Below are 20,957 nucleotides of genomic sequence, written 5' to 3' on the forward strand. Positions count from 1 at the left end.
CTGAAACTTTTCATCACTGGGTTATAGTTAAAGTAACTAAAAGAATATTTTTTGTGTGCAATAATTCTATTAATCTATATCTTTTTGTATGAAACAGAGATACATTTTTATGTGACAAATGTTCAACTCAGGTGTAATTTATTTCCATGACAAATAGTCAGTAAATTTGTCTGAAAAAAGAAAATCAGTAAATCATTTACAAAGTGCATTAACACACATATACATGAACATTTATACATGAAAAAAAACTCTGCAATACAACAGTTGACATTTATGTATTTGGCATTATCAAAAGCGATTAAGGCTTATGTAGCCCCGCCCCTTTTCATTTTTTTTTTTTTTTTTTTTTCAACTTTGAAAGTTTACAATGACATTTAACATCAAACATAAAACAAACAGAGATTGGGGAAAACGTACTGTATGCCCCTTTTCATTGCTGCGCTCCTTGTGTTCTGTCTTCCGGTTTGTATTTCCACAGCATGAAGGGAAAGATCTTTCGGATTTATGAATGAACCACTCGTTTTAAAATCTTCCCAGTCTACTGACAATTGTTATGCATCCGCTTAAAATATCACAACGCTGATGATAACTTTTTTCAACTCTACAAGAAGTAAATTTACTTTGACAATGATGCCATGGAACAATACAGAGCTACCGTAAAAACAGAAGTCCACACAAGATTCTAAAGATGGCTGAGCACTTAAGGTTTATACACTTTATCAGTTCATACATTCCCTGGGAATTGAAACCATGACCTTGGCATTGCTAGTGCATGCTCTACTGTTTGCTCTACAGGAATTCTAGCTCTTGTAAATGAAGATAATAATGATATTGCATTTTGAAAAATGGAAAGATAATGGTAACATAAACTATAACTTGTGGTGTAGTTACGGTTGATGTTCAGTTAGAAACACGTATCAGAAAACATGTTTTATGTCTGATTGTAATTACTTTTTTTTTTTTTTGTCTTGTTCACAAACTCCCTTGTCTTTTTTTTTTTTGTTCTAACGTGAGGACACACACATGCGGAAGGGAGCAGGAGCATATGTGAACCATATCTCGCCCTCCAAACTGGGTTCCTCTCCTGGACATTTGGAGATGGTGAATCGCTGCAGCATGGCGGTGAAGAACAGGAAGAGCACATTACGAGCCAGCTGCTCTCCCAAACACACTCTCTTACCTGTAAGAAAATGCCATGCGGCAAAATTACACTTCATATTGTAGCACTGACAAGAAGAAAAAAACTAGAAGTATGGCATCACTACTATAACCTAGGACAAATTTTCACTATGGTCACTTGCGTGACTGTTACTGTAGCTTTTCCAGCAACGAGCTTTGATGATACAATTATAACGGTAAGCCAAACACTGTTTTAATGTCTGACAATTGCTCAACTCTCACTGTATGTACCATTGTAAGACTTCAACATTCATCCTAACGAATCAGTTCATCCTAAACGTCCTCTCTCACATGTAGCGTTGTAACGTCAAACAAAAACAACTGACCAATTCGATTCCTTATTCATTATGTTTTAACGTCAAACAAAAGCAAATGACCAATTCGATTCCTTATTCATTATGTTTTAACGTCAAACAAAAGCAACTGACCAATTCGATTCCTTATTCATTAAAAAATATTACCTGCTGAAAACGGTAAGAAGGCATCTCTCTTCCGAAACTGGCCATTTTCATTCAGGAAGTGTCCTGGGTTAAAGGTGTCTGGGGTTTCCCATTCATTTGGATCATGCAGGACTGAAGACATGTTTGTTGTCATAGAGGTGCCCTAATAAAGAGAGAATGAAAACAATTTCATTTATGCACCATCCAGTACAGAAACAATGACTGGCTGTCTTAAGAATTGTATGCCAACATTAGCTTGTTTTCTATTAAAATACCTATATATCTATATTTCAACAAAGAATAGAATATAATAGAATAGAACAGAACAGAACAGAATAGAATAGAATAGAATAGAATAGAATAGAATAGAATAGAATAGAATAGAATAGAATAGAATAAATACCTTAGGAATGAAGTACCCCCCTAGTATCGTGTCTTTAGCAACTTGTTTAGGGAATCCCAGTGGAACAATATCCCCGAATCTTTGAATCTCATGGATAACAGCATCAGTGTATGGCATATTATCTCTGTCCGCCAAGCAAAGTTGACGTGACTGTCCAATCTCCCTGTCGATCTCTGCCTGGACTTTTTCTGAATGGGAAGTACAAGTTAGTCCTAAAGTGGGGACATTTATGTGCAATATTCTGTAACCAGTAAATAAAAACTGAAACCACACTAACCCTGTATTTCTGGAAATTTGATCATAAAAAGTAGACCCCAGCGTAATGTAGTAGCAGAGGTCTCTGTCCCGGCCTCAATCACGTCTAGGCAAGATATCACTAAGCCTTCTATGTTAAAACCAGCCTCAGGATCACTCTTTCTCTTAAGAGGGGGGTAGAGTTTTGACTTATTCAAACGGGGGGAGTATTGAATTATTCAAACTTTTAATAAAAAAATCCCACTTTAGTTACCTTTTCCATCTCGACCAGGTAGTTGTCTATAAAGTCACGTGGGTTTAAAGGGTCCCAGTCCTCTCTGTGTTTGATGATCTCTCCTCTCAGGAAGTCTGTGATGATCTTCTGGTTGGAAAAAATGGTCTGGTGGGGGCCAGGTAAATATTCCAAGAGCCGAGGACACACATTATACAGCTGTGAGAGATGAAATAGTGGGTGATGAAAATAGATTTTTAAATTATAATTTAAAGTTAGAATATTGAAGGAGTGTTTAAAGATGCTGTCATGAATTAGTACCTGTGCTCTAAAAGTGCCTGCTAACTGAACACATTCATTGTCAAGACGCAGAATTCTTTGGTAACATTCATCATGATATTCGAAGCGTTGTCCAAATGTCAAACAGGCAACGATATTTGAGACAGCACCGTGTAAGGTGGCCATAGGGTTGAAAGGTCCTGTTTGGGAGAAAGCATGAATATTTATCAAACTGCCAAATTGTTTTCATCCTTCTTTTCCCCAATGAACAAAAAATCTCCAGTTTGATTACATTTTGTTTACCTTTTTCTGCCCTAAAAGCATCACAGAGGTAGACACACTCTTGCTGGATGCTGAGCTCAAGACTCCTCTTCCCCTCTCCGAAAGTCCGCAAATGGAAGGCAGCAAACTTCCTATGCATCCGCCACAGGTATCCATTACTCATTGTTAAACCTACATAAAGTTTGATTATCATTAAGAAATCACCAACTCCATTTGAGAAAAAAATTGGTTTAATTTTAAGCATTATAGTCAGTTTACTTACCAAGTCCTTTGTATGTTTTATGAAACAGTGGGACATTTGGACGGTCAACGAAACTGTCAATGTGAGTAATGAGGGCCTCCTTTACCATTTTATATCCAGACACGATTATCATTTTATCACTGCCCACTCTTAGGCTGAACACCTTCCCGTAGACATCAGCCAACTAAAATAAAAAATAAAAAATAAATAAAAGAATCATAGGCTCTATCACCTATTGCCTCAATGGTGTACAGTGTCTTTGGGCGATTGCTGAGGAAACAGCCATTTCAGGATTGTTTCTGATTTGGTCTTAGTGACTTAGGAGTCACTAAGGAACATAAACAAAGCATAATCACAGATACAATGAATTATTACAGTGAGAACAATAACAATACACTATTCAGACTTGAGGAAATCCACGAAGGGCTGCCATATGGTTTGGAATTGGCGATGAGATTTGGACTTGAACGTATCCTCTCCAGTTGTATGACATGAAACAGTTCACCCAACCAAGCTTTGAAACATGGAGAGTCTGAAGATTTCCAGTTTAAAAGTATTGTTGTTTTTTTGAGTCATGCCCATCAATGGTAACTCGTTGCTGAGAGTTTGGAAGAGTGTTTAATGTCTCAGAAGATCTGAGAATTGCAAGACCACGGTCTGGCTTAACCTCCTTTTGAAAAACTTTTGGGGGAAAAAGTTAGGAGCTACTTTTAGCCTTAATATTTTTTGTGAATACAGCCCCAGGAACGTTAATAGCCAAAATCAGTGTCATAGGTTTGATTTTGAAATTGGAGGGGACTGGGACATCATTATATAGTTTTGATCGAAATTATTGCTAGGGATATATCAATTTCACTGGATATTGGTAGGGACACGTCCCTAGCGTCCCTGCGCCCCTGCCAAACATGTTATAGGTACAGAAACAAGAACATAAATTAAATCATGTAAATTGACAGACATACAAATTAAAAACTTATGAATTTAGATACTACCTTCTGCATGGTCCTAAAATCCATCTTAGTGAAGACAGTTCCCAGGAATGGCAGAGGCCAGGGTCCTGGGGGGAAATTGGAAGGATTCTTATTTTTGATAATATCAGCAATGAGCAGAAATACAAAAAATAAAATGATCCAGCTTTTAAAATCAAAGCTGTCAAATAAGAAGTGTAAGAACATGATGGCAGGGTAAATGGCAGGTTCCCTTTGTCTTGTTTGAGATCTGTGGTCTGTAAAGTATTTATCTACAGGACTGGGAAATGTGAACACTGGAGGGGAGGAGTAGAGGGGTATTACATAACATCTGAACGGACACTCCAGATTCCAGGAAGGACAGAAAATGAGGCCCCTATGAACGCAAATTTATCAAGAGTAAAAGTTACCAATGTAAAGATATGAACATGAGATAATATGAATGTGTGTGTGTGTGTGTGTGTGTGTGTGTGTGTAAACATATTATTTGTGTAAACATATTATTATATTAAAACTCTTTCATATTATTTAGTACATTTATGATTTTAGTATGTGTAATCATCACAAGTTCATAGGGGAATATGAACAATTATTAACCTGAATCTGGTCACATGCATGTGCATGCTTATGAGCCAGTCTGGCCTGCCTATCTCTCTCTCTGCTCTGCATGTAGCAGAGATATTTGTGATAAATTATTTGCCAAATGAGAAATGGTTCATTGTGATATAAACATGTAATATATATAAACATGTGATATATATATATATATATATATATATATATATATATATATATATATATATATATATATATATATATATATATACATCAAAATAACACGAAATAATTGACACAGGTGTCCATAATATTTTTATTAATACAAGATAGATAAGTTGATCTATTACATACATTTATACAGTAGTCAACACTTGAAGTGGATCAAAAAAGTTAATCAATAAAGTTGTCCTAAGACGCTGCAAAATTCATACATAACTTAGCTGAAATGTTTTGATCTACTTCAATTGTTGATTACTGTACATCAGAACAAATAGCTATTAGCATTAAAACATTGTGAATATATTGGTAAGATATTACATTGGTAATATCTTGGTAACTGTTATTAATAACAAGAATATTACATGTTGGTAGATACAGGTGTCTACATTTTTTTTTTTTTCAATAAACAACACTAAAACGTTTTTGTTTTTGTATTCAATATAAGCTTCTGTTAAAATTCTTCCCTGAAGAAACAAATTTTCTTGAGTATGTAGCATTTATGTAATTATAATGTAAGTGAGTAGATATTCTACCATAACAGATACTTGTAAACATGCTTCGTTGTTTCTTGTTCAAATTATAGCATATGTAGGCTGTGCTTGGAAAATAATCAGGGTGCAAAACACTCAAAAACGGAACCTGTCCTCAAGTCATAATGCAAATATAAAAATAGAGTATTATTTGATACATTGCTTTCTATTCATCAATGCATTGAAACTGATATAATGGTAAAAAAGTAGAAACAAAAGATTAGACATATAAGAAGCATATATACACTCTAACGTGAGGACACACACATGCGGAAGGGAGCAGGAGCATATGTGAACCATATCTCGCCCTTCAAACTGGGTTCCTCTCCTGGACATTTGGAGATGGTGAATTGCTGCAGCAGGGCGGTGAAGTATAAGAAGAGCTCCTGACGAGCCAGTTGCTCTCCCAAACACGCTCTCTTACCTGTAAGCAAATGTCATCAGCTAGAGTTAACATTCATTACGTAGCAGGGACACTTTTTTTTTAAATATTGACCCAAAGTCAATGAAAAGGACTAAATACAAGCATATCACTTTTTGAGAAGTGATATCAGGTGGTGTGTTTATAAAATATTACCTGCTGAAAACGGTAAGAAGGCATCTCTCTTCCGAAACTGGCCATTTTCATTCAGGAAGTGTCCTGGGTTAAAGGTGTCTGGGGTTTCCCATTCATGTGGATCATGCAGGACTGAAGACAGGTTTGTTGTTATAGAGGTGCCCTAATAAAGAGAGAATGAAAACTTTACTATTCTAGACACGACTAGACCCCAAAATAGAAGAGAATAGAATAAATACCTTAGGAATGAAGTACCCCCCTAGTGTTGTGTCTTTAACAGCTTGTTTAGGGAATCCCAGGGGAACAACATTCCCAAATCTTTGAATCTCGTGGATAACAGCATCAGTGTATGGCATATTATCTCTGTCCGCCAAGCAAGGTTGACGTGACTGTCCAATCTCCCTGTCGATCTCTGCCTGAACCTTTTCTGAATGGGAAATGTAAGTATTACTTGTATATTGTGTGTTTTCAGACAAATGTATTCATGGAAACAAATGTGTTCATGTATTCAATTCTTGCATTACCAAGCTAATTACTCTCGCTCTGAAAGTCAGAAAAGTACCCTCACCTAGTATTTCTGGGAACTTGATCATAAAAAGCAGACCCCAGCGCAATGTTGTGGTTGCGGTTTCTGTCCCGGCTTCAATTAGGTCTAGACAAGTCACCACTAACCCTTCTATGTTAAAACCAGCCTCAGGGTCACTCTTTTTCTGGAAAGAGTAGGAATCAACACAAAAAATGTACAAGAAAATATGCATAAACATTAGTTCTTCACAGGCACGACACTCTCTTTTTAAAGTGTCTCAGGCTGATCAAATGGCAATATCAAAACAAACACTCAAAAAAATGGGTTGTGCACTGTGCATAATATATTTATATTTAGTTTACTTATAATAATTGTGTTTGTTGACTTAAAAAAATATATATAATTCTATAAGGTCAACGTAATTATGTCTCAACTTAACAGTACAAAATCCTAACGTGTTGTCTAAACACAAACCATTTATGTTAAGTAAAAAATTCGTACGTCCAGAAGGTGCCAGTATAGTGCGACGCCCTAACTTAATTTGATTGTGTTCAATCTGCTTAAATTTATGTTACATTTAAATTTACTTAATCCGTTTGTGTTAGAATTACATGAATGATTTGTGTTGCATTAACTGAAACTGGGGGGAGAATAAATGTTAAAATTAAGTGTTATTTTATGTTTTGTTTTTTTTTAAAGTGAGAAAAGGGGAAGACTTGATAATTGTGTTTAATGTTCAATTACATTGGAATTATTAGAACCATTTAAATTACAGTGGGTTACCATTGTGGAGAAGAGTGGAACATTTTGTTTGGCTGTGGACTGATTCAATTACTTATAACTGCTTTGGTTGAAGGAGCATTTAAATCTTAGCATTTAAAATGCTAATGTATGCTACTGCTAGCAAATAGCTAGCTATAGTTTATCAATTTAATCATGTGTCACTAAAATAAATGAAATATTAATGGGTGAATTAAAATAAAAAATTCCTGAATCATGTCAGGAAACCTTAAAAATTTCACTTTGAGATTATTTAAATTGGGTCGCTTAAAATGACTTAATTCCATGATGTTGAAGTTACATGAATAAATTATGTTTATTTAACTTAATCCAGTTATGTGGAACCTGTTGACATAAAAAAGTTAATTAAAGCCAACATATAATTTTTTGGAGTGAATGCTTGCAAATGTACCCTCTTTACTCAAAAATATTTCAAAAGCATGATAAAAGAAAATCCTACTTTAGTTAGCTACTGTATACCTTTTCCATCTCAGTCAGGTAGTTGTCTATAAAGTCACGTGGGTTTGAAGGGTCCCAGTCCTCTCTGTGTTTGATGATCTCTCCTCTCAGGAAGTCTGTGATCTTCTTATAGTTGGAAAAAATGGTCTGGTGGGGGCCAGGTAAATATTCCAAGAGCCAAGGACACACATTATACAGCTGTGAGAGATGAAATAGTGGGTGATGAAAATAGATTTTTTAATTATATGAATTCAAAGGATGTTAGAATATTAAAGTGTGGATGCTGCATGAATCAGTACCTGTGCTCTAGGAGAGCCTGCTAACTGAATGCATTCGGTGTCAAGACGCAGAATTCGTTGGTAACATTCATCGTGATAATCAAAACGTTGTCCAAATATCAACCACGAGATGATATTTGAAACAGCACTGTTTAAGGTGACCATGGGGTTGAAAGGTGCTATTTGAGAGAAAAAACAGTTATGTGTATACATAAGGATATGTCATTATTTGGCAAGTTCTTCCAAATTCATTCAGAATTCAGACGATACCATTTTCTGCCCTAAAAGCATCACAGAGGTAGACACACTCTTGCTGGATCCTGAGCTCAAGACTTCTCTTCCCCTCTCCAAAGCTCCGCAAATGAGAGACAGCAAACTTCCTATGCATCCGCCACAGGTATCCATTACTCAGTATTGTACCTTCATAATATGAATGAATACTGTTTATTAGCAAATAATGTTATGAATATTGACTGGTTTACAGTGTTGCCTTTTTAAGCAAAAAAGTCGTAATGATCGGTGTACTTACCAATTCCCTTAAACGTTTTATGAAACAGTGGGACATTTGGACGGTCAACGAAACTGTCAATGTGAGTAATGAGGGCCTCCTTTACCATTTTATATCCAGACACGATTATCATTTTATCACTGCCCACTCTTAGGCTGAACACCTTCCCGTAGACATCAGCCAACTAAAAATATATATCATAATAATAATAATAATTATACATATATACTGTATATAGAGTAACTTATATAAAGTACATTCAACTTGCTAACATCCACCATTCTTTTAATCAAGAAATAGGGCAATATAAAATAAATCCTGCCTAAAAGGAATGTTAATCGACCGACATGCAAATAAACATTTATACATTTAATTTAACATAATTTGCTCCTACCTTATCCATGTTCTTAAAATCTATCTCAGTGAAGACATTTCCCAGGAATGGTAAAGGCCAGGGTCCTGGGGGGAACCTGGAAGGATTCCTATATTTGATAATATCTGCAAGAAGCAGTAAAACAAAACTTAGTATGATCCAGATTTTAAAATCAAAGCACTGATATATAAAGTGCAGGATCATGATGTTAAAAAAATGGCACGTTCCCTTTGTCAGAGAATATCAAAGCACTGGAGTTGTCAGTAGCAGTCTGTAAATGCAAATGGTAGTCTAGAAACAGGGCCGTCGGGACCCCACCAGGCCCCTCCCTTTAGACGGCCATTTCACACCCCTATCCATGCTTGGGACGCCCTGATGAGAAAGGTATAGCCTACATTAGAGTGGAGAAAGATTACAAAAGTCCCTCCAGATTCCAGAAAGCTGGGAAACTCAACTGATATTTACTATCATTCCTCTGAACACATAGTTTTGCCAAGAGAATCTGAACAACATGGGATACAGATTAGCATATTTATAACATACATTGTCTTGACTTGTTTTTCATATAGCCTACCTCATAATTTCCAATCAGATCGTCTTTTATCGTTTTTATTATTATTATTGTGTCTTTCTAGGCATGACAGACTTCTATCAAGCTATGGATTAATTTCGTGTATCTTGGCTTGCAGAGTCAGACTGACTGAAACACACTGGTTTAGTGAAGAGGGCGTGTGTTAGTTCAGTAGATCGAACCAATAAAAATGCTATTTTGCAGCTCGCGCTAGAATGGTATTCGCTCGCGCTAGTGTCAGTCATTACATGCAGAAAAACAGTCACTCTTCTAAAGAGAGATTTGACTTCTTTAAAATAAGTGCGTGTGTGTCCAGTGGATGTGTAAATCTTTTTTTTTTTTTTTATCAAAATTTCGATTCGTTCACGAACAGGTTTGCTCTCTCTGAATGTTTATTTCAGGCCATGGTTTTGTACGAAAGCACAAACGAAAGTAAACCAGGAAATAAACAACTTTAAGCGTAAAGCAGTGCAGTCACGTTGTTTCACAGTGCAGCATAAAGCGTGAAAATGGTTTTGGAGAACATTTTGTTTTCATTAGCCGCAGTGCGTTGGACAGATGCAGGGACTGTGCTACTGTTGTTCATCCTTGTTCTTCTGATCTTAGACCAGCTGAGAAACAGGAAGCCAAGAAACTATCCCCCAGGACCCACACCTCTTCCATTTGTTGGGAATGTTTTCCATCTGGATGTCACACAACCTCATATTCATTTAACCAAGGTAATATGGCCCCTTAATGTTGTGATTTCGAAGTCTGACTGTATAATGTCTGTATTTCAAATAAGGCTTGATATTTTACGCCTAGTTGTAACCCTTTGTTTTTTGTATATTCTTCCCATTTTGTTTATTATATTAACTGTTTCCCTACAGTTGTCAGAGCACTATGGCAACATTTTCAGCTTGCGTCTGGGAAACTTAAACACTGTTGTTGTGAATACCTACAGCATGGTCAAGAAGGCTCTTATTGATCAAGCAAACATTTTCACAGGCCGCCCAACCAGTGATGTGCTCAAAAAAATAATCAAGTGCCAAGGTATACATAAATGTTTGGGGAGAAGACATCAAATGACATTCTAACTCTCTCTAAATATCACAACTGTCATGTTGTGTAATGTCAACAGGTGTAACCTTCAATAATGGCTACAGCTGGAAGCAACAGAGGCGTTTCACTCTCAGTACTCTTAAATACTTTGGTGTGGGGGAAAGGAGCCTGGAATTCATCATCAAGGAAGAGTACACATTTCTGCACAAGACCATCATGGATACCAATGGTAAAGAACAGTAGCAGCATTGCTGAGATAATAAAGTCATAACATGGCTTACATTTAGGTTTACCATGCATTTTTGTAATGATCAGAATTTTTTGCATTACATTTGTATTGTTTATATTTATGAACTAAGTCACTGTTAAGTATTTCTAAACCTTTTATATTGTAAACCTCTAACCATGAGTATTACACATTGCCCTCTGGTGGTCTAAATTTTTGAATGGTACGTTGAAGGTGACTTTATGGCACTTGCTATATGATCACAAAAAAATGTGGATATGATTTGAAAAGTTAAAAAAAAAAAAAAACTTGTGATGTTCCTAGTCAAAAATTACCGCCATAAAACATGATTGGGAAACAATTTTTGGGCCACAATCTACAAATCAGCCATGGAGAAGTAATTAATGTCTAAATGTTTATATCCAAATGCAACTTTAAATCCACTATATAAAAAGAGAGTTATTATTTATTTATTTTTATATAGAAAAAAAAATGCTGCATTATTTTGCGGTGAATATTGTATCGTACTATGAAACCCCCCTCAAAAGAGAATAAATATTATTGAAACACAATATAGTACATTCATTTAAGACAAAAACAAGCAAAAAAAATCATTTGACAAGCAAGCAACAACTTAGTATTTGCATAGCAACACACTAAAAACTAAAGTTAAAAAGGGTTTTTTAAAAACTAGTTTGAAACTGAAACCAGCTTCACCTCTCGATGTATTTCCTTAGGACTGCCATTCGATCCTCATTACTTAATTAACAATGCTGTCTCCAACATCATCTGCTCCATGGTTTTTGGCAAGAGGTTTGAGTACACTGACCAGAGGTTTCTTAACCTGCTTAGTCTGATGTCTAAAGCCCTTAAGCTACAAACTTCCGTCTGGATACAGGTACTACAATGATCATTCCGACGATGAGATGAATAGATGTGGTGGAGATATGGGGGTCTGCCATTGGCACTCCTGAATTGCCACTAAATGTGACAATAAAGTGCACTAGTTGAAACCTAAATGAATGAAATAAAGGTGCCCACCCAAGTTGACCTGCTGCTTGTCCATTATAGCTTTACAGTGTTTTCCCTTCTGTTATGGACCTCATCCCAGGACCCCATAAAGACCTGTTTTCCTGCTTCCATCAAGTTTGTGCTTTTATTAGAGAAGAGGTGGACAAGCATTATGCAGACTGGGATCCCTCTTCACCCAGAGATTTCATAGACTGCTATCTTACTGAGATCCAGAAGGTACTATGAAAGTATGACTTTATAAGCCTATTATGTTTGTTAACAAACAGCATATTTGGTAAATGCGCAGAAATATTCCACTTTTTTTTGTTATTATCCGTCATGTCTACCCTGTGCTGGTTGTAATGTCTCTGTTCTTCATAGAGGAAAGATGATCTGGAAGCAGGATTTCATGAAGAGGGTCTTCAATACGCTGTACTTGATTTGTTTGTGGCTGGAACTGAGACCACATCTACCACTTTACTGTGGGCCTTTGTATACATGATGAAATACCCAGAAGTCCAAGGTAAAATGCCTCAGATTACAAGTCAACTGTAAATTCAGTTTTTCCATGCTTGGGGAAAAAAATGCAAAATACAAACACATCATTAGGCTGATAAGGATCATATGCTAATTAGACTAAAATAATGTAACTCTTTAGTTAAATATGTTAGATGCATGTTATGGAATTTTGGCATCAAATGTCATATTCATACATTCAGAAAAGGTCCAGGCTGAAATAGACAGAGTAGTTGGACAGTCGCGCCGACCCAACTTCGATGACCGACCCAGCATGCCGTACACTGATGCTGTTATCCATGAGGTCCAGAGAATGAGCAATGTTGTGCCCCTCAGTGTGCCAAGAATGACTAATGAAGACACAATATTGGGAGGATATTTCATTCCAAAGGTGAGATGAATGACAAAACTTAGTAAACCTTTATAACATTGACACCATTTTTTTATTTATTTTTTAAAGTTAGTTCTTGCCATGAGAATAGACATTCAAATTTCAACTACCTACCTAACAAATCAGACTGTTTAATTAATATGCGTCATGGAATAGTTCATGTTAGTCCTTAAATGTTGTTAATTTGTCTTTTTTTTATTCCACATTAAGGGTACACAGATCATTCCTAACTTGACCTCAGTACTTTTTGATCAGACCAAGTGGAAGACTTCACATTCATTTGATCCACAGAATTTTCTGAACACTCAAGGCGAGTTTGAAAAACCTGAAGCCTTTATTCCTTTCTCGATTGGTAAGCAGGTTTTTTTGCTTTTGTATTAAAACGTTTAATACATAAGATGTACATAACATGTTACAATTTTGCATACACATCATGTTAATTAATTTTTTGGAGATTTATTTTTCACAATAGCAACCCACACATAACTATAAACGCATATATGTCTTATTTCATCATTTCAAGGAAAACGATCGTGTCCAGGAGAATCGCTTGCCCGTATGGAGCTCTTTCTCTTCTTCACATCCTTTCTACAATCCTTTACTCTGTCTCCTCCAGAGGGAACTCAAACAAGCTTGGACTTTAAATTTGGAATGACACTTTCCCCAATGCCATTTAGAATAAGTTTCACTCCTCGTTGATTGATATACATTTTACATCACCATATTATTATTTTTTCCCAAAGTAGATTAATATTGTTTCTTCATCTGACAATAAGAAAAATAAGAAATATAATACAAAATGAATAAATGATTATTTAACTTATAAAAAATATATTATCAGCTCTGTGTTTTTTTTTTTTTTTTTTTTTTGATTTTTTACAAATGTGTAGTGTATTTTAGAGGATGGATACCCGACCCGAGCCCGACGGGACCCGCCGGTACCCGACGGGCCGGGCCGGGTTCGGACAGATATTTAGAAATGATGTTCGGGTTCGGGTCGGGCTCGGTCACATCAGCGCGATAAGGCATTGAACATTTTAAATTTAAAACAGCTTATTATGTAGGTAGCCGATGTGCCTGATGCTTTCACTTGATGCAAACGTTCGTTTTTGTGATTAAAATACATGTAAAATATTACCATAACATCCGTCTTCCTGTGTGCGGACATTTGTTTATGTAGCCGTGACAACGAAACACGTGCATAATGTGCGCGCGCCAGGTGTTAAGAGCGCTTGTTGCTCCGCGCGCTGATGCGCTTGTCCTGTTGACATTTCCGATTGCCTTCCTACAGTTGCTTAATAAATGCGGGCTTTCCACACAAACAAACGTACAAATGTCATTAGTATGAGAAAAAAATGGGATTTTAACTGCCGGTCTCGGGTCGGGCTCGAACATAAATATCTTTATGCCTGTCGGGCTCGGGTCGGGTTCGGTTACTGCTCTGTCGGACGCGGGCCGGGCTCGGACTGAAAAATTCGGCCCGACCCGCACTCTAGTATACACAACAAGGAGGAAAAACTCGCTGACCGGCCTGGATGTTACCTATCTTTTATGACCTCTTTGGAGACAAAGGTCAGTCAATCCAAATATGTGGTTAACTTGTCAGTCAGTCACACTACAAATATGAGCATTACAATACTAGGAATAATCCCCCTTTTCCCATGAGTGCTTTTGTAAAATAAAGAAAACAAACAGGATGCACGTATATACGGTTTCTTTTACGTTAAGTTTTTGTAGCGCGTAAAAATATTATTAATATTAATTTTGTTCAGCTGTATTTAAGTGAAATATATTTCCCTTGTATTTTTTCAATTTCTGTTCTGTTTTTCTCCATTCACAAGCACTGCAGGTGCATGATATGACGATGTATGAATTAGAGGATGGATACCCGACCCGAGCCCGACGGGACCCGCCGGTACCCGACGGGCCGGGCCGGGTTCGGACAGATATTTAGAAATGATGTTCGGGTTCGGGTCGGGCTCGGTCACATCAGCGCGATAAGGCATTGAACATTTTAAATTTAAAACAGCTTATTATGTAGGTAGCCGATGTGCCTGATGCTTTCACTTGATGCAAACGTTCGTTTTTGTGATTAAAATACATGTAAAATATTACCATAACATCCGTCTTCCTGTGTGCGGACATTTGTTTATGTAGCCGTGACAACGAAACACGTGCATAATGTGCGCGCGCCAGGTGTTAAGAGCGCTTGTTGCTCCGCGCGCTGATGCGCTTGTCCTGTTGACATTTCCGATTGCCTTCCTACAGTTGCTTAATAAATGCGGGCTTTCCACACAAACAAACGTACAAATGTCATTAGTATGAGAAAAAAATGGGATTTTAACTGCCGGTCTCGGGTCGGGCTCGAACATAAATATCTTTATGCCTGTCGGGCTCGGGTCGGGTTCGGTTACTGCTCTGTCGGACGCGGGCCGGGCTCGGACTGAAAAATTCGGCCCGACCCGCACTCTAGTATGAATCCTCATGTTCTGTTGTTTATGCTTGTGTTTGCACGTGTAAAACTGAACAAAACTAATTTTGGTCATTTTTAACGGGTCACAGACATCCATTCTAATTTTACATAATTTTCACGGTTATTGATTAGCGCTGGTTGTTGGTCAAGATATTTTTTTTTTTTAATTAACATCCTTAAAATGCTTCACCCCTCTCTCTGTTTAAGATGTGACCCCCAAAAATTTTGCTCACATACAATCTCTACTTTAGTACTTTGTATCTACCGGTACACAGCCATAGTTCAGGAGGAGATTGATCATGTTGTGGGAGGGTCACGGTCGGTAGCCATCTTTATCAGACAAGGACAACAGGGCCTACACCAATGCTGTCATTCACGAGGTACAGAGCAGAGGATCGGAAATATTATAGCAATTTTTGGGGTAGTAGTCTTTAATAATGTCTAAATATGTATCCAAGTGCAAAACTTGCATTGGAAATTGAAGTACCTTTCCTCTGGTTTAACCTAAAGCACATATTAATTGTAAACCATATTAAATATGTATTTGAATAAAATACAAAATATTAAAATAAATATTATTTAAACAAAATATAGTAGCCTACATTACGCTTATTTTCTTTGGTCTGTTTTGATGTCCCAAAGTGAGGAATTCTTTTGAAAAGCTTAAATTTAAACATGGATGTTTAGTCCTGATTGACAGTTTGACATCAGTGCTGTTTGATGAGTCGGAGTTGTAGGAGAAGACTCTTTTTTTTTTTTTTTAACCCCAGTCACTTTGCTGAGGGCAAATTCAGGAGAAGAGATGCCTTCTTATATTTTCTAGTAGGCCTAATCAATATTTGCCGACTTTAAAACCCGAGTCACCTGAATTAACAAATCATGTAGAATGACATGCGATATGTCTACGGATTTATAGCCAAAAGAAATCTGTGAATTTCAAACCGCAAATTACCTACAGCTACGACTGAATGATTGCCGTAAAGCAGTATCTCTGGTCGTACGATGTGAATGAGGTCATTGACATGTTAAAAGACTTTTTAGAGCAAATAAGTGACTCTAAAAAATCTAACACCCAGCAATGTGGAATTTCTTTGCATCTCTTTTCGAATACAACATTCAAATTACTAGACAAAAAAATATATATCTTGAGAAAAGTGGATTTTGAGGGGTATAGCTCCATAGATAGACCACCATTCATTCTGCACTCGTCCTGTGAGCGCCCTCATATGGAATCAGAGTGGAACTGCAACCAGTTCAGCCGGAAGTGTAGTGAGAGTGAACCTTCTCATTCTCTGATTTTCTTCTTCTTCTGGGGGAAGTGCCACCCACATTGTTTTGCTTCCGACGCGCATGGATTCGCCTCTGTTAAAGAGTTTTAACACAGGTGTCAGTCATCATGGACCTGTTGCAGCTTTACGAGTGGCTCGATATCAAAAGTATTTTGATATTTTTGTGTGTGTTTTTATTGCTGAGTGATTATACCAGAAATAAAGCGCCGAAGAACTTTCCTCCTGGACCATGGTCTTTGCCGATTATAGGAGACCTTCATCATTTAGATAATAGTAAGATTCATCTTCAGTTTGCAGAGGTAAATACAATTCTTGTTGGGTAAATCGATGTTTCGATAGTAGGCGAATGCATGATCTGAACAGCTCATTCTGCGTTCCAGACGAGTTTGGGCAATATCAAAGTGTAATGTCCCACTTCAGACCTCAGTTCCATGCAATCAGAAGTCACGTTCACATGTTGACCACATGATGTCGCCACGACATAACGAGAGGAGCATATTATTATTTTTTTTGTCAATTTTTTGTTCTGTATTGAAGAGAGTCGTACAAAACTGTAGTCAGGGGAACATAACATATAGGCTACACTTTGGTTTAATGTATTTGATATTTCCACACATCCAAAGCTTAATTAACTTAATTGGGAGTTTGGTGCATTTAAAATCACAGGCACCGACACATTTTTTAAAGATTAGATTGGGGATAAAGAACCATGGAAAATTATTCTCACAAAGACAGTGCTTGATCCAGTTAATTTTAAATATAGGCCTATTAATAGTGTACTTTTACGTTTAAATGCTCATTGGAAGCAGGACTTCCCGACATATTGGAAGTGACGTCAAATAATTCGTCTCGCTGAGGTCGGAGTTGATCGATGTACCCTGAGGTCACAGGTCGAATATCCGACTTTGAGTAGCGTTCCAGAGGTTATTTCCAAGGACGAGATGGGAAAATTCCAAATTCCGAGCTGTCTGGAATGCAGCGTTCCAAATAATGGACACATGACAAAGGGTTCTGTTCACATGGTCAGGGTTTGGGTGATCCTGCCATAACAATGAGTTACATAATGGAATATCCAAAACAGGCGAAAGTTATAACAGAATGAATGCATGAAGTATTTCTAAATAGTATATAATACATTCTTGTTATTTCAGTTGCTCAAGTTCTGACAAATTTATATTTCCAGCTGGACTGGGAATGTTAGACAGTCCAGCTAAAACTAGTTTAAATTAATTACAATTAAACTAATAAACATGTTTGATGTTTAGATTTTCTTTTCATAATGCTGGAAAATGTGCCTAAAGTTTGGTCTATTATAGTTTGTCACTTGTTTGCTTAAAGGGGTGGTTGATAATGATTTCACTTTTTTAACTTTAGTTAGCCAGAGTAGGCTAAAATGATTTAAACCTACTATTTCTAAGATATGTTGATATGTTGGCGTTTTCATAATTTTTTATCTTAATTTATCTCCAATCAATGTTATTTTTGTTCACATAAATTACATGTAATTTTAGTCAGTGTAAATGGACTAAAATGAGTGAAGATGACATTAAAAACTACTCAACCCCCTATTACTTCTAAGATACATATGTTGATTTTCAAATCATATTTTACAGTTTGCAGAAAAATACGGCAAGATTTTCAGCCTTAGAATTTTTGGACCAAGAATTGTTGTGTTGAATGGATATAAACTAGTAAAGGAGGTCTATACACAACAGGGTGATAACCTTGCTGATCGTCCCACATTACCTTTATTTTATGACATCACTGGAGACAAAGGTCAGTTTAATAATATCAGAATGTTAAATTGGTGGTTGAGCATTTCACCATAAATTGTCAGTATTAACTGTAAAGGGTTTTTGTGAGCAGGTTTAATTGTTGGCAATGGCTATAAATGGAAGCATCAGAGGAGATTTGCACTCTCAACTCTTCGAAACTTTGGATTGGGAAAGAAAAGTTTAGAGCCATCCATCAGTCTTGAGTGTTGCTTTCTGAATGAAGCCATTTCAAATGAACAAGGTATTTACTGAGGTTTGTTGACTGAAAATAATTGACAATTGCATTTGAAATTTGAAGCACAGAGTGATTTACATGAACAACTGTTCCAGGTCGACCATTTGACCCTCGCTTACTGCTGAACAACGCTGTCTCAAATGTGATCTGCGTGCTTGTGTTTGGGAATCGATTTGAGTACAGTGACCATGACTTCCAGTCTCTGTTGAAGAACATCAATGAAGCCATTTATCTGGAAGGAGGCATCTGGGCTCTAGTAAGCATTTTCTAATTTTAACAAGTTAACTTTGCTTTCGTTCACTGCTCATCTACTTTTTGCTTTGATTTCTTTAGCTTTATAACATGGCCCCATGGCTCATGCGGCGACTGCCTGGACCGCACAAGAAAATTTTTGCTCTGTGGAAAGAAGTGATTGACTTTGTTAAAGAGAAGGTGAATGCACATAGAGCGGATTATGATCCATCATGTCCACGGGACTACATTGACTGCTTCCTTGCTGAGATGGAAAAAGTAAGACCCTTTCTGCGTCAGTAAGTGAGCTGGTACGGAAAGGCTCTGGTAATAGTATGGTTATTGAATTGAAATGCCTTTAATTTGTGTTGTTTAGCTTGAAAACGACACAGCCGCTGGGTTTGATGTGGAGAACTTGTGCGTCTGTACTCTGGATCTGTTTGTAGCGGGAACTGAGACCACCTCAACCACTCTGTACTGGGGTCTCCTTTACATGATGAAATATCCTGAGATACAGGGTGAGAGCTTACTGTGAGAGATGGCATTCATATGCACATAAAAAGTAATACGTACTCACATTATCTAAAATTTTTGTATCTTCAGCCAAAGTTCAGGAGGAGATTGATCGCGTTGTGGGAGGGTCACGGCAGCCATCTTTATCAGACAAGGACAACATGCCCTACACCAATGCTGTCATTCATGAGATGCAGAGGATTGGAAATATTATTCCATTAAATTTGGCCCGAGCTACAGTGGAAGATACTCAGATAGGAAAATACTCTATCCCAAAGGTGGGCCTAGTGATGTTAAAAACAAGAATGTGAACTTAAGCAGAGCCTATAGTAAGAGTAGTGTGTATAATTGTATTCTTGTTAAGCCTCTTGTGGTTCTGTAGGGCACAATGGTGACCGGCAGTTTGACATCAGTGCTGTTTGATGAGTCCGAGTGGGAGACGCCTCAGTCTTTTAATCCAGGTCACTTCCTGGATGCTGAGGGCAATTTCAGAAGGAGAGATGCCTTTTTACCTTTTTCTCTAGGTATAGGGAAACTCTACAACTGAATCTAATCCAAATATATACATTGACAATGCTGAACCCCATAAAAAGACAACCTTTATGATTACCAAATTTTCTCTGATTTTCAGGAAAGAGAGTTTGTCCTGGGGAGCAACTGGCACGGGTGGAGCTGTTCCTGTTTTTCTCTTCTCTGCTGCAGCGCTTTACTTTCTCTTCACCAGCGGGTGTGGAGCCCAGTTTGGATTTTAAACTTGGGGCCACTCATTGTCCTCATCCATATGAATTATGTGCAGTGCCACGCTAAAAAAAAGCACAACATTTAATTCCTTTTTAATCAAATTAATTCAAGGTTCTGTCTGTGCACATCAAATGTCGACTTTTCTCAGGGTCTCTGCAGGTCCTTAAAAAGTCTTAAATTCAGTTGTATCAAATTTAAGGTCATGGAAAGTATTACATAGCCTATCTTAAATGGTATAGCAAAGGTTTTGATTATCATTTTAAGAGGACTTAAAAAAGAAATCAATGTGGCCTACTGGAATGATTAAACTTCAAAAGAATTTGATTTAATTCCATAAATGTGTGACGTAAATAAATAATGAATAATACTTGAAGTCTTGAATAATTATTTTATGTGCAGGAATAACACATTTTAGTGACTCGTTGTAAGACAGCTGGTTGTCTGTGATATGAGCTATTATGGTGACATTACCATTCTTTAAATAATCTAAGAGTATTTCTAGTTTACATCATACTGCGTTCCTCATGTGTGACGTGGTTAAAACCAGAACTTCATTTAGTGGAATGTTTTGCTAAATATGGTGAATTCGAATCAATCATTGGTGTTTAGGCCTGAATCTTCAGAGATTGAAAGATCTATCATTTTACAGATATGGTAATTCATTTTTACGGTTAAACTTACAAAAACCGATATTGACGTATTTGAGTTTAGAAGAGTTATTCAGACTAAGTGATAGCAGCACTTGTGGCAGGCAGTAGTGCACTACGGATGCAATATGTTTTTGGCCACATGTAGATTTCATGGCACTGTTCAGTTCAGCCTTGCAAGAATTTGGTAGTAGCTCACATTAGTCAACCATTCGCTGTGGAGAAGATGAAACGTGTTTTAACTTTTTTTTT

General features: G+C 37.0%; 3 protein-coding genes across 3 annotated transcripts; 1 reads left to right on the plus strand and 2 right to left on the minus strand.

Annotated features, from left to right (window-relative positions):
* Window positions 1–121: 121 nt before the first annotated feature.
* On the minus strand, window positions 122–4,534 carry LOC306983751 (cytochrome P450 2J2-like). Its single transcript, XM_079584408.1, has 9 exons — window positions 4,283–4,534; window positions 3,312–3,474; window positions 3,071–3,220; window positions 2,810–2,967; window positions 2,531–2,707; window positions 2,300–2,441; window positions 2,023–2,210; window positions 1,641–1,782; window positions 122–1,180 (listed from the first exon to the last, which is right to left on the minus strand). The coding sequence occupies exons 1-9, from the start codon at window positions 4,463–4,465 to the stop codon at window positions 1,005–1,007; spliced, it is 1,479 nt and encodes a 492-aa protein (XP_079440534.1). The 5' UTR covers window positions 4,466–4,534; the 3' UTR covers window positions 122–1,004.
* A 569-nt stretch (window positions 4,535–5,103) lies between these two features.
* Window positions 5,104–9,757, minus strand: cyp2ad3 (cytochrome P450, family 2, subfamily AD, polypeptide 3). Its single transcript, XM_079584409.1, has 10 exons — window positions 9,620–9,757; window positions 9,067–9,417; window positions 8,694–8,856; window positions 8,435–8,584; window positions 8,186–8,343; window positions 7,908–8,084; window positions 6,690–6,831; window positions 6,361–6,548; window positions 6,143–6,284; window positions 5,104–5,989 (listed from the first exon to the last, which is right to left on the minus strand). Exons 2-10 carry the CDS (start codon window positions 9,247–9,249, stop codon window positions 5,814–5,816), a joined length of 1,479 nt encoding a protein of 492 aa, XP_079440535.1. The 5' UTR covers window positions 9,250–9,417; window positions 9,620–9,757; the 3' UTR covers window positions 5,104–5,813.
* Window positions 9,758–9,979: 222 nt separating this feature from the next.
* Window positions 9,980–20,406, plus strand: LOC307012620 (uncharacterized protein). Its single transcript, XM_079639502.1, has 19 exons — window positions 9,980–10,335; window positions 10,486–10,648; window positions 10,737–10,886; window positions 11,621–11,781; window positions 11,955–12,131; window positions 12,276–12,417; window positions 12,614–12,801; window positions 13,012–13,153; window positions 13,325–13,495; window positions 14,643–14,667; window positions 16,646–16,862; window positions 18,177–18,339; window positions 18,430–18,579; window positions 18,669–18,829; window positions 18,907–19,083; window positions 19,181–19,322; window positions 19,408–19,595; window positions 19,700–19,841; window positions 19,949–20,406. Exons 1-19 carry the CDS (start codon window positions 10,126–10,128, stop codon window positions 20,122–20,124), a joined length of 3,045 nt encoding a protein of 1,014 aa, XP_079495628.1. The 5' UTR covers window positions 9,980–10,125; the 3' UTR covers window positions 20,125–20,406.
* Window positions 20,407–20,957: the final 551 nt, after the last annotated feature.

The sequence above is a fragment of the Phoxinus phoxinus genome (assembly GCF_949152265.1).
Source record: "Phoxinus phoxinus genome assembly, chromosome: 16".
Classification (NCBI taxonomy): domain Eukaryota; kingdom Metazoa; phylum Chordata; class Actinopteri; order Cypriniformes; family Leuciscidae; genus Phoxinus; species Phoxinus phoxinus.